Source organism: Carcharodon carcharias, chromosome 21 (genome assembly GCF_017639515.1).
Source record: "Carcharodon carcharias isolate sCarCar2 chromosome 21, sCarCar2.pri, whole genome shotgun sequence".
In the NCBI taxonomy this organism is placed as follows: Eukaryota; Metazoa; Chordata; class Chondrichthyes; order Lamniformes; family Lamnidae; genus Carcharodon; species Carcharodon carcharias.
Window position 1 is genome coordinate 40,864,230 of NC_054487.1, and position 13,088 is coordinate 40,877,317.

Sequence of the window (13,088 nt, forward strand, 5' to 3'; positions counted from 1 at the left end):
TCCTATCTAATCCACCTTCTTATATGTTACTTTCCACTCATTGCACCATCTCTCCTGATTAACAAGCTGCAAATGTGTAAGAATGGACCAATTACTTTCTCCACCTCCCCTTAACTCCACCACAATGCTACCTTTGTGCCTTTCTTGTCGCAGCTACTCAAGAACTGGTGCTTGGTAAGGCAGTGTTGCAAGAGCGTGAAGGCCAAGAGGAGCTGAACACCAATTATGAAGAAACAATGTCCCTCAGTCTCACCATTGCAGCCACCAACTCAGATATTGGTATTTCATGAACTTTATAGGGCAGCGTAGTGGCGGGATTTGAATGCTGTGAGTCATTGGTCATGAGTGGCCTGCAGCCAGGGCAGAGAGAAAGGATAGTGCAGGTGCTAGATTCCTGGAGGATGAGGCTGTAGACAATCTCTGCTGCATAGGACTTAGATAAGAACTTGGATAGGGCAGAAAAAGCCAGATGAGCATACATGCAGAATTGCTTGGTGCATTGGCAGGCTTGTTAGAAATCCTAATGTCACTCTCAAGGAGCACGGTTCCAACTTGCCACAGGGCTTTGCATAGAGTTCACCGTCAATCCTTTGCAGAGTGAAAGTGGTGGCCGCAGCTCCAACAGAACAGGTGTGAACCCGACCATGATATAGTCTGATGTCTCAGCTTCTGTTGCAGCACTAGCAGGAGCCACCCAAAGTCTGAGTGCTACATGGAAGCTCAGACAGAGGTCATGAAATCTCAGTTTCTTATCATGCAGCCTCAGAATGCTGCCACTAAGACTGTGGATACCAGTACTCTTTATTCGTATTTTGTTTATTTGTTCTTGGGATGTGGCCATCGCTTGCTAGGCTAGCATTTATTACACATCCTTAATCGCCCTTGAGAAGGTGATGATGAGCCACCTTCTTGAACCACTGCAGTTCATCTAGTGTAGCTACATCCACAATGCTGATTGGGAGGGAGTTCCAGGATTTTGACCTAACGACAGTGAAGGAATGGCGATGTATTTCCAAGTCAGGATGGTGAGTGACTTGGAGGGGAACATCCAGGTGATTTTCCTATGCATCTGCATCTGCTGCCCTTGTGGTAGAGGTTGTGGGTTTGGAAGTTGTTGTCAAAGAAGCTGTGGTGAATTGATGCAGTACATCTTGTTGATGGTACACACTGCAGCCACTGTGTACTGATGGTGGAGGGAATAAATGTTTAAGATGGTGGTTGGGGTGCCAATCAAGTGGGCTGCTTTGTCTTGGATGGTGTCAAGCTTCATGGGTGTAGGAGCTGCACTCATCCAGACAAGTGGAAAGTATCCCATCACACTCTTGACTTGTGCCTTGTAGATGGTGGACAGGCTCTGGGGAGTCAGGAGGTGAATTATTTGCCACAGAATTCCCAGCCTCTGTCCTGCTTTTGTAGCCACAGTATTTATATGGCTAGTCCAGTTCAGTTTCGGGATAACGGTAACACCCAGGAAGTTGATAGTGGGGAATTCAGCAATGGTCATGCCATTGGTCAAGGGGCAATGGTTAGGCTCTCTCTTGATGGAGATAGTTATTGCCCGGCACTCATGTGGCATGAATGTTACTTGGGCTACTTCTGTATCTGAGGGATTGCAAATGGTGCTGAACATTATCAGTGAACATCCCTATTTCTGACTCTATGGGCAGGATTTTTAGTTCGACGGGCACCCACGATCGGCAGGGCCAGGAGCCGCCAGGGAATGGACCCCTGACTGCGATTTCTTGTTGGCTGGCCAATTAACGGCCAACCAGCATGAAATGCGCACTGAATGGCCCAGCGTTGCCGGGGTGTGGCAGAAGGAGGGCAAGTGCTGAAGTCAGCGCGGGCATGGGGGAGCACAGAATGAAAACTCCCTGAAGGTAGAGAGCTGTCTTAGGGAGCTGAAGAAGTTAATTGCAATGAAAATAGGTTTTAAAATCTGGAAAATCTGCTCACGCATCAGAATCAGTCACCTGAACATATACAAGATGAAAATTCTGCCCATACATTTTAATTATTTTCTATTTGATAACGGAAACCTCATCCCAACCGAAAAATCTCCGCTAATTACAACTTTAGTGGCTTTAATAGGCCTCTCAATTTTTGGCGCGCGTGCACGGGAATCAAAAGCAAGTGCATGATGATGTCGGGACACTCACCCAACATCATCACACATTATTTCATGTTCGAACAGGTCAGGCGCCCACATGTAAAGCGAAAAACTCTGCCCAAATGTTGCAGGGAAGGTCACTGATGAATCAGCTGAAGATGGTAGGGCCTCACATAATACCCTGAAGAACTTCTTCAGCAATGTTTTGGGACTGAGACGATTGGCCTCTAACAACCACAGCCATCTTGCTTTGCGTCAGTATGAGCATACATGCAGAATTGCTTGGTGCATTGGCAGGCTTGTTAGAAATCCTAATGTCACTCTCAAGGAGCACGGTTCCAACTTGCCACAGGGCTTTGCATAGAGTTCACCGTCAATCCTTTGCAGAGTGAAAGTGGTGGCCGCAGCACCAACAGAACAGGTGTGAACCCGACCATGATATAGTCTGATGTCTCAGCTTCTATTGCAGCACTAGCAGGAGCCACCCAAAGTCTGAGTGCTACATGGAAGCTCAGACAGAGGTCCTGAAATCTCAGTTTCTTATCATGCAGCCTCAGATACTTTCCCATTGACTTCAATTTTGCTGGTCATCCTTGATGTCACTCTTGGTCAAATGCTGCCTTGATGTAACTCTCACCACAACTCTTCAATTCAGCCCTTTTGTCCTTGTTTGGACCACGGTTTCAATGAGGTCTAAAGACAGGTGTCCCTGGCAGAACCCAAATGGAGCAGTAGAGCAGCTTGTTGCTGTGTAAGTGCTGCTTGATAGCTCTGTCGACGACACCTTCCATTATTGTGGTGATGACTGAGATTAGACTGATAGTGTTGGATTGGAGTTGTCCTGCTTTTTGAGGACAGGTCATATCTGGTCAATTTTCCACATTGTCAGATGGATGCCAATATTGCAGCTGCACTGGAATAGCTTGGTTAGGGGTACAGCTAGTCATGGAGCACAAGTTTTCAGGGTGTTATCAGGACCCATAGCCTTCACTTTATCCAATGTCTTCAGCTGTTTCTTGATAGTACATCAAGTGAATTGAATTGGCAGAAGACTTCACCTGTGATGCTGGGGACCAGAAGGAGGCTGAGATGGAGCATGCACACTGTAATTCTGATTGAAGGTTGACTACAAAAGCTTTAGTCTTGTGTTTTGCACTGTTGTAGTGGGCTCTCCCTCATTATTGAGGATGGGGAAGTTTTTGGAGCATCTTCTTCCAGCTACTTGCTTAATTGTCTGCTGCCATTCATGACTGGATGTGGCAGGACTGCAGAACTTTAATCCTGGAATTGCTTCACTCAAATGGGCTTGCAGGCTTTCACAGCAATCTGTGCTCCAGCCGATTACTAAGATTGCTGAAGCACCACCCTGAATGAGTGGTTCTGTGGAGCATGAACCTTCTGTCATCTCTCAGGATGACAGAATTCATCCTTCCAGCACTGACTAGTACCCATGTTACTGCCTTTCAACCAGCCAGCCCACGATGCTGTCACCCATGCCGAGATGGTGCTGTCCAAAGCCAGGCACTCAAGGCCCTGAGCTGCTCAAGGGTATCCTGCAAAGCCATCTGCAGTCTCCCCAGTGAAAGCCAGCAGCCTGCCATCAGCAATGCTGAAGCCAGATAGGGGCACAAGAACAGGCAAAGGCACCCGCAAGGCTGTGCACTAAGGCAATGTACAGGGTGTCTTGTTGTGTTTTGTGTGGATTGGTTGTTTTATGGTGGCTTTTATTTCAGCATTGTGGTCAAGAGAAAGCTGTGATGTATGTACCATAGAGATGGTAGAGTGTGGGACTGTTGTAGAATGGGGATTTGGGGTGTGCTCATGGGAAGTGGAGTGGAATTACACAGAATGTGGATCAGCCTGTCTCCTCCCTGCCTCCTCCTCCTCAGGTGGTCACTGTTCTCATGATGGCCAGTTGGTCAGGGAAATACTCTGGTGAGTACTCACTTAACATTGTAGTTGTGTTCCTGAAAAGTGCAACATTAAGTGATACAATGTTAAGCAAATCAAATTTTGCCATTACAATCAATGTAAAAGCTGCAGTTAGGTTCTGGCCTTTCCTGTCAGAAAAAAAAATTATGCCCAGTAAGTTGAAATACTGTACATTGCTAAATTTCTATATAGGCATGTGAAATAAGTTTTAAAATAAAATAAATCCTAAAATATAAAAAAAGCTAACTTTCTTCTTACGTCCGGCTCACTGCCCCTCCCATTCACTGAACTTCCGCTCACAACCTCACTCACTCGCTGACCCTCTGGCTCATTGACCCGCCTTTCGCTGCCTCACCCAGTCACTGACCCTTCAGCTCACTGACAGTCCACTCGCTGCCCCTCCCACTAGCCATACCTCCACTCGCTGCTTCACCCGCTCGCAGACCCTCCGCTCACTGCTTCACCCACTCACTGACCCTTCAGCTCACCAACCCTCTGGTTATCGCCTCTCCCTCTGGCTTATCGCCTCTCCCGCTCGCCAACCCTCTGGTTTATCGCCTCTCCCATTCACCGAACCAGCAGATCATCGCCTCTCTGGCTTGCCACCTCTCCCACTCCCTTATGTTCCCTCTCACCAACTCTCTCGCTTGCTGAACCTTCAGCTTACCAAACCTCTTGCCTGCTACACTTCCTGCTCCCAGACCCCCTCTCTCAGTGACTCTCATTCTCGCCAACCCTTCTTCTCGGTGACCCTTCTTTTCATTGAACCTCCCTCTCGCGGCTTCCCTCTCCTGAACCCTCACTGTGAGTGAAAGCTCAAGATCAGCAGCAAGAGGCAGGAACATCAGCTTCAGGGTGAGAGCAGCTTCAAGTTGTGGGATTGCAGAGGTAAGCCACAAGCTGGAGAGGTGTGAGTGGGAGGGTCAGCGAAGACTGGAAGGCTCGGCGAAAGGGAAGGTCAGTGAGCGGGAGGGTCAGTGAGTGGGAAGGTCGATAGACACAGGGAGAGTCAGGGTGCAGGAGAGGCCATTGCACAATGCCACTTCTGACTCGATGTAAAACAACGTTAAAATAAACGCCAGGCACTAAATGCGAATACCGGTCCTCTTAACTGAGCAACATCAAAGCGGAAAAACATAAAATGGGGCAACTTATTGCACTGGAAGGCTTCTCCAGAGAGGTCGAGGCAGGAGAACCTTTGCTGTTCATGTGGCAGAAAGGCACTCAGTGTACTCATTCTGACCACATGTGGTTGGGTTGTACAAGGGAGTCATGAGCTAGGTGTAAAGTGGACAAGCCTTATTGTGCAGACATCGCTCTCTGGGTTGATTGGTGGCTGAAAGATTGAGGGAACAGTGGACTGGTGCAAAATGAAAGCATCAAGACAGCTGCCAGGATTGCAGGCATTCAGCAGCATGATGTACCGTGTATGGTCAGACACCAAGTACATCAGCTAGTGGGAGCACATGTCAGCATTAAGATGGGAACGCCCAAAGTCAAGAATGTGCAGTCGATGGCATCCTGCACCATGGGGAGCCCATAATATCGTGGCAAAGAAAACTGCACAACCTGTCAGCTTCTCCCTGATCAGAGAGAACACAATGAACTCTCCTCTCCTGGCATTAAGTCACCTCCCTTATGTGGCAGTGGGACAATGATCTGTGATATTCTACAGATGTTGCCTGATCCAGTGTGGAAGAACCTCCATGCAGAGAAATTCAGGGCTAGGCTCACCTTCATAGTTATTAACAGTGCCTTACCCTGTTCTGAGGTTGGAGGTCTGGTTGCAAGAGGTTGCAGAGTTCTGTGAGCACCTCCTTCGTAAAGCACAGTGGACACATACCTCCACGTAAGCCTGGAGCAGTGTAAGTGAAATGCTCCCAGAAGACTTTAGATGGTTAAGGGCTCCTGCTTCGGGCCTTCTCCCTCTCCCTTTCTTCCTCCTCCTCCCTCTAGGAGCATCTTGCCTTCTTCTTTGTTGCCTCTGCACCATCTCCTTCTGGTGCTGAAACCCAAGAGGGAATTGTAACTATTTCGTGAACTGGGAGCAAGTGACAGGCCCAGAACTCATGTGTCTCAAACAAGGCCTTCCAATGTGCTATAGACATCACCAACTGTAACCAACTCCTTAAAACACCCAGCTCTTCGACAAACTCAGACAGAGCCAGGAACAATTAATCAGTAAATAACTGCAAGTTACTGCTCACATCCTTTTAAATGGCATACATGGGGGGATGGGGGGGTCTTTCCTTCCTGCTGCTGAACGTGTGTTCAGGTATACGAGGTTAGGAGAAGCGTTAGCTAGAGCAGCGAAGTCAAAAATGGCAGTGCTGGCATCAGATCAGCATTACACGCCTACTCTACATATTTCTGGCACACACTTCCAACACCCACACTAATGTCCTTTCTAAGTTGGCACTCAGTGCACACCGTGCAGGAAGGGGGTGAGCGTGGGGTAATTTTGGTAGCAAAACAGCATCTGGAGCATGAAAACTACAGGTGCTTATAGAGTCCAACTTGGCAGCCAATATATCCTTCCTGAAGTGCTTTGACCAGAACTGAACACAGTACCCTAAGTGTGATCTAACTAGAGCTTTGTAAAGCAGTGATATAAATTCCACCCTTTGTATTTAACCTCACTTGCCAACTACCTTGGTAATTTTAATACTTGGGCCTCTAAATCTCTGTTCATCCACAGCTCTCCCACCGTTTAGAGATTAGACAAAACCTATAGTCAGCCATACTTATGATCACAGCATCTATATGGGCAAGCATGTGAGTGAGCAGAGTTACATTAAGTTATAGCCCCAGAATTTTTCAAGAAATATCCTTTGTCAGACTTCACTGACTTCTGAAGTTGAAGTGCCCAATAGTGGAAAAACCCACTGTACATTACATACATACACCCAATAGGAAGATTACTCAGATTTGTTTCATGTATACCATATAATAGCCGACAATAGAAGTGACTTGTATTTTCTCTTAAGAGAAACCTTGCAAAGTTTCTTCTTGTATCAGAACTCGATAAAGCACTGTATCGATAGATGCCAACTCAAAATCTGAACTGATGACAAGTTGGGCAGTTTCGGGAAGTTACAGCAAATGGGAGGAAGCGTAATCAGGAAAGGGATGGGCCTGGACCAAGTCAGCTTATAACTGAGCTAGGGGGAATTACATGATTGATTCAACAGTGAGATGTTTGAGACTCATTCAGTTAGGGAAGATACCTTATGGATCCAAGTACATTGATATTAAGATCAAAGAAACTTGGGATGTCACAAGCAAATTGTAGTGGTTGTCAAAAACAAAAACAGAATTACCTGGAAAAACTCAGCAGGTCTGGCAGCATCAGCGGAGAAGAAAAGAGTTGACGTTTCGAGTCCTCATGACCCTTCAACAGAACTAGGTGAATCCAAGGAAGGGGTGAATTATAAGCTGGCTTAAGGTGTGTGTGTGTGTGTGTGGGGGGGGCGGGGGCAGGGGGGGTTGGGTGGGGGGAGAGAAGTGGAGGGGGGTGGTGTGATTGTAGGGACAAGCAAGCAGTGATAGAAGCAGATCATCAAAAGATGTCACAGACAACAGAACAAAAGAACACATAGGTGTTGAAGTTGGTGATATTATCTAAACAAATGTGCTAATTAAGAATGGATGGTAGGGCACTCAAGATATAGCTCTAGTGGGGGTGGGGGGGAGCATAAAGGATTTAAAAATATTTAAAAATAATGGAAATAGGTGGAGTGTTAAAATGGCAAGCGACAGGGAGGTTTGGGTCATTCTTTGGGTTATCCTGTCGCTTGCCATTTTAACATTCCACCCTGCTCTCTTGCCCACATGTCTGTCCTTGGCTTGCTGCATTGTTCCAGTGAAGCCCAACGCAAACTGGAGGAACAACACCTCATCTTCCGACTAGGCACTTTACAGCCTTCCGGACTGAATATTGAATTCAACAACTTTAGGTCTTGAACTCCCTCCTCCATCCCCACCCCCTTTCTGTTTCTTCCCCCTTCCTTTTGTTTTTTCCAATAAATTATATAGATTTTTCTTTTCCCACCTATTTCCATTATTTTTGAATATTTTTAAATCCTTTATGCTCCCCCCACCCCCACTAGAGCTATACATTGAGTGCCCTACCATCCATTCTTAATTAGCACATTCGTTAAGATAATATCACCAACTTCAACACCTGTGTTCTTTTGTTCTGTTGTCTGTGACATCTTTTGATGATCCGCTTCTATCACTGCTTGTTTGTCCCTACAACCACACCACCCCCTTCCACTTCTCTCCCCCCACCCAACCACCCCCCCCCCCCCCCCACCCACACACACACACACACACACACACACACCTTAAGCCAGCTTATATTTCACCCCTTCCTTGGATTCACCTAGTTCTGTTGAAGGGTCATAAGGACTCGAAACGTCAACTCTTTTCTTCTCCGCCAATGTTGCCAGACCTGCTGAGTTTTTCCAGGTAATTCTGTTTTTGTTTTGGATTTCCACCATCCGCAGTTTTTTGTTTTTATTTCTGTAGTGGTTGTCAATTCGCTCAAAAAAGAGTTTTACTAGAGCCATGCTTTAATTAAACAAAGTACAAAACATCATTCAAAATGGCAATTGCATTGAAATGAGTCAAAACGCCAAAGGCTACATACAGCATGTTACTTGGTTTAGAGTTGTCAGTGCCAGCTCATTCTGTTGGAATTCTTGATGCTATTTCCCCTGAGCCAATAGATTGGAAGTTCAGACCCCACTATGCAGGTGAGCAAATCATCTACCCTGCAGTTTGAATGTGGTACTGAGGGAATGCTGCATTGTTAGAGATGCTATATTTTGGATGAGACAATGATCAGCTGATAAGTAAAAGATCAACAGCAATATTCAAAGAAGAGCAGAGAGTTCTCCAATGTCCTGGACAACATTGCTCTCCCTCACTAAAAACTGACCATTTGGTCATCATCATTTTCTTTGACCCAACTTTGGATCACCTGCCCTAAGATGTCTTCATGTGACTCTGTCAAATATTATCTAACAACGCTCAAGTGAATCACCTTGGGACGCTTATTACATTAAAGGTGCCATATAAATGCAGGTTCTTGTTTTTACTGGCTGTTGTGTTTACCTAAATGACAAGAAAAACTGCACCACAAAAACTAAAACCTTCCTCTGATTATTGGTTACTTTGGGAGGTCCTGGAAACAGGTTAAGGACCATATAAATACCAAGTCCTCTTTCTTTTGTTGATTGATTTTGTTTCTTGGACAGACTTAAGCCAGATAGCCATCTTAAGCCAGGAACCTACATCCTTTTAAGCTTAATTGGGATATCTTATGGAATAATAAATATGCATGGTTGAAACAACCAGAACAATAATTAAACATTTCATGAAGAATAAAAAATAAATGGCTGATCCTTGTTTATCATAGTCTCTTATCATCTAGATGAATAAAGATAGATTTATGAAGGTGGATTTGCACAAACACTAAATGAGACACATTGGCACTAATGGCAGAGTGGAAGACTATCAAAATGTTAATACACTTACCTTTTCTGCGGACTGGGCTGTGCCAAAAAATATTGGAATAAAAGCTAACCAAATTATGCAGGTGGTGTACATGGTAAATCCAATAGGTTTGGCTTCATTGAAGGTCTCTGGAACCCCTCTTGTTTTAATTGCATACACAGTGCATGTAACCATCAGCAGAATGCTGTATCCCAAGGAACAGATGAGAGAAAGGTCAGAAATGTCACATTTCAGAATGCCCCTGGCATTTTCTGGATCAACAGTTCGCTGCTCCCCATAGTCTACAATAGTGTGCGGAGGATCGACAGCAAACCAGATAAAGACTCCCAGGAGCTGCAGAGAGATTAGGCTAAAAGTGATTGCCAGCTGGGAAGCTGGGCTGATAAATCTCGGAGCAGAGACAGACGTCTTACCTTGTTCAAATATTCTGTGAATTCTGTTAGTCTTTGTGAGCAGTGCTGCATAGCTAATACACATGCCCAGTCCTAAGAATATGCGTCGGAAAGAGCAAAGAACTGTGTCAGGAGTTGCAATCATTAGGAAGGTTACAGCATAGCACAAGAATATTCCAGTCAGCAAAACATAGCTTAACTCTCGGCCAGATGCCCTTACTATTGGTGTATCATTATGACGAATAAAGGTTGTAATAACAAATGTGGTGGCAATAATCCCAAGAATAGCTATGAAGACAGGTACTATGGCCCAAGGAGAATGCCATTCTAGTTTGATTATGGGGATCAGCTGGCAGTCTGTGCCATTCGCATTTGGTTTCCTGTTAAACGGACACATTTGACAAGTTGTCTCATCGATTTGGTACTGGTAGCCTTCACACCGCTCACAATGCCAACAGCAGGGCACGCCCTTCACGGTTTTCTTTCTCTCACCAGACTTGCATGGCAGGCTGCAGACTGACTGTGGGATGGCGCGTTCTCCTCTGCCCCACTGCATGTTCTTCACCTAAGGAGAGGTAAATGAATGACTCCTCCACAGATAATTACATAACTGACCATGTCAGAACTTAAACAAAATTCAAACAAGCATTGAACTCTTGAAAGTAAGCTTCTTGCATAATTAGTAACAGATTCATAACGGAAAGAAATGCTTCAGTATAAAGTTGTGGCAGCAAATGATGCATTTAAGGTTGGAAATCAGAAAATAGTGAGCATGAACCTACAATTTCAAACATTCTATGATTCAGTTCAGGTGTAAAAGACTAGTTAGGTTCAAGTATTTAAGTACAACTAGATTCATGGTAAGGTCCTTTGCCAGGTTATAAAGGAGAGATCCTTGAACACAACCCCAGATGGAAGGACAGATGAGATGGGGTGGGATCTGCATTCTGCCTGTTCACCTAGCTGTTTCTTCCTTTTGTGAACCAGGTGGACCCACTGTACTTTGCATCTTCTATTTAAATTTCAGATCACTTTTAATTTCAAACCTGACCCCAAGATTTTCTGTTTCCCATCTCTTCCATGTTCCTCAGGCCTTCCACTATTAGCTATTTACGCACTCACTGTTTATTCAATATCTTGTTTCTTTAAATCTCTCTATCACGTGACTGAGGTGATCTGTTACAAATTTTAATGATCCTTCCACTGTTATTTTTCTTATTGTGCTGGCTTATTTGCTCTTTTCCCTTCTATTCCCCATTTCTAATTGTAATAATATGCAAATCCATCACTCATCTTTTAATTTTGCAGCAGGATACAAGCTCAAACATTCCAGGAACAATGATTAATTCAACCACTTTGCTGACAACAAGTTTGATGATGAAATGTCATGTAGTAGTTGCGTTACTGGGCTAGTAATCAAAAGAACACAAGTTAAAATCCCACCATGACTATTTGTGAATTTAAATTTAATTCTAAAAAGTCTGAAAAGGACATAAACATAAGAAAGTAAGAAATAGAAGCAGGAGTAGGCCATTCAACCCCTTGTGCCTGCTCTGTTATTCAATAAGATCATGGCCGATCTGATTGTGGCTTTGACCACATTCCTGCCTACCCCACATAACCCTTGACTCCTTTGTTGATCAAAAATCTGGCTAACCCATCATGGAGCATTTCAATGATCCAGCCTCCGCTGCTCTCTGGGTCGAAAATTCCAAAAATTTTACAGCCCACTGAGAGAAGAAATTCCGCTCATCTCCATCTTAAATAGGAGACCCCTTAATCTGAAACTCTTCCCCCTAGTTCTTACTTACCTCCCTCACTGCTGAGGTCTCCTGCATTCCTCAGCAGCACGCCACCTCTCCTGGGGGTGTAGCTGAGCCTTCAGCTGGTGATTGGGCTGGCAGCATGGAGATCCTGCCCGCCATCATTAATTGGATAGTGGGTCCACAGATGACCAGTTAGGAGGCTGCCTGTGTTAAACTGCCAACAGGCCTGGCTGCCAGTAAATATAGCCAGTATTGGTATACATGACATGAAACAGTTGAATTGATGGAAAAAAAACAACTAGTTCACTTTATGGAAAGGAACCTACCATCTCCAAATCTGTGATACCAGTCTCATACCAAAGTGATTGAATCTTAACTACCCTCTGAAATGGCCTAGCAAGCCATTCAGTTATCAATATTTTCTCAAAGCCTAGGGATGGGCAATAAATGCCAGTCTTTCTAGCAATGCCCAGATCCCAAAGAATTAATTTAAAAATTAAGGCAAAACAGTTTGGATGTTTGAAATCTCAAAAGGAGAGTTTTAAATGAATTTTAAAGAAGCTTTCTGACCGGCTTAAAGTAGTAACTGAGTACAGAAAGTTACAGCACAGAAATTGGTGTTAAGAGCAATAACAGGATTTTCTTTGTGCATAGACATCATTACTGTCTCAATGGTTCTCATTACTAACCCATCCATCACTCAAATGGCAATGAGCAGCTCAGAGGCTGGTAATAGCAGTAATATCAAATAGCATGAACAAATTAAATTACTGCTATAATATAAATCCCTTACAAAAGGATAGTGCACATTATCCAATGCTCCAAAAAGCAAACTTGTTATATCACAGTGAGTATGAAAAGCACAATTTGAACATATCAAGGAATGGATAAAGAGTATTAGTGATATTTCATACCTGGCTAGTCCTGATACGATTTTGCACAAGACACTCTCCCAGCCCCACCCCGAAAAAAAAGTTTAGCTTCCCACAGACTGAAAACTTTTCCAGTACAAATTCGAACCACCGCTGTTACTTTCGTTGACAGCAAGGAAAAAGTTGTTGCTTACGTTCAAGTGAAGGTAATCAGTCCACTGTCCGATAACCTTATACTCATGAGAGGTCAGGTTGGAAACCTGATACTGGTAGATATCATATCGTCCAGGAGCATCTCCATTTTCATTAAATGTCACCGGGGTTCCAGCACTTCCTACAAGAACATTACAAAGTGCACGTGAAAACCGTGAGTGAACACAACTAATCTTGAACTACTATGCGCAGCAAGGAATAGATTTAATTTAAGAATAAATGGCAGGAGCTTCTGGGAATGCGTCTGGACCTCACACTTAAAACTTGTTATCTAGAAAAACAT

General features: G+C 44.5%; 1 protein-coding gene across 1 annotated transcript in view; it reads right to left on the reverse strand.

The window, feature by feature from the left end:
* Positions 1-13,088, reverse strand: part of LOC121293402 (metabotropic glutamate receptor 8) — a 434,543-nt gene that overhangs the window by 77,406 nt on the left and 344,049 nt on the right. The window contains exons 7-8 of the mRNA XM_041216453.1: positions 12,787-12,926; positions 9,584-10,519 (exon numbers count right to left, since the gene is read on the reverse strand). Coding sequence (XP_041072387.1) covers positions 9,584-10,519; positions 12,787-12,926 — 1,076 coding nt within the window. The remainder of the gene's footprint in view (positions 1-9,583; positions 10,520-12,786; positions 12,927-13,088) is intronic.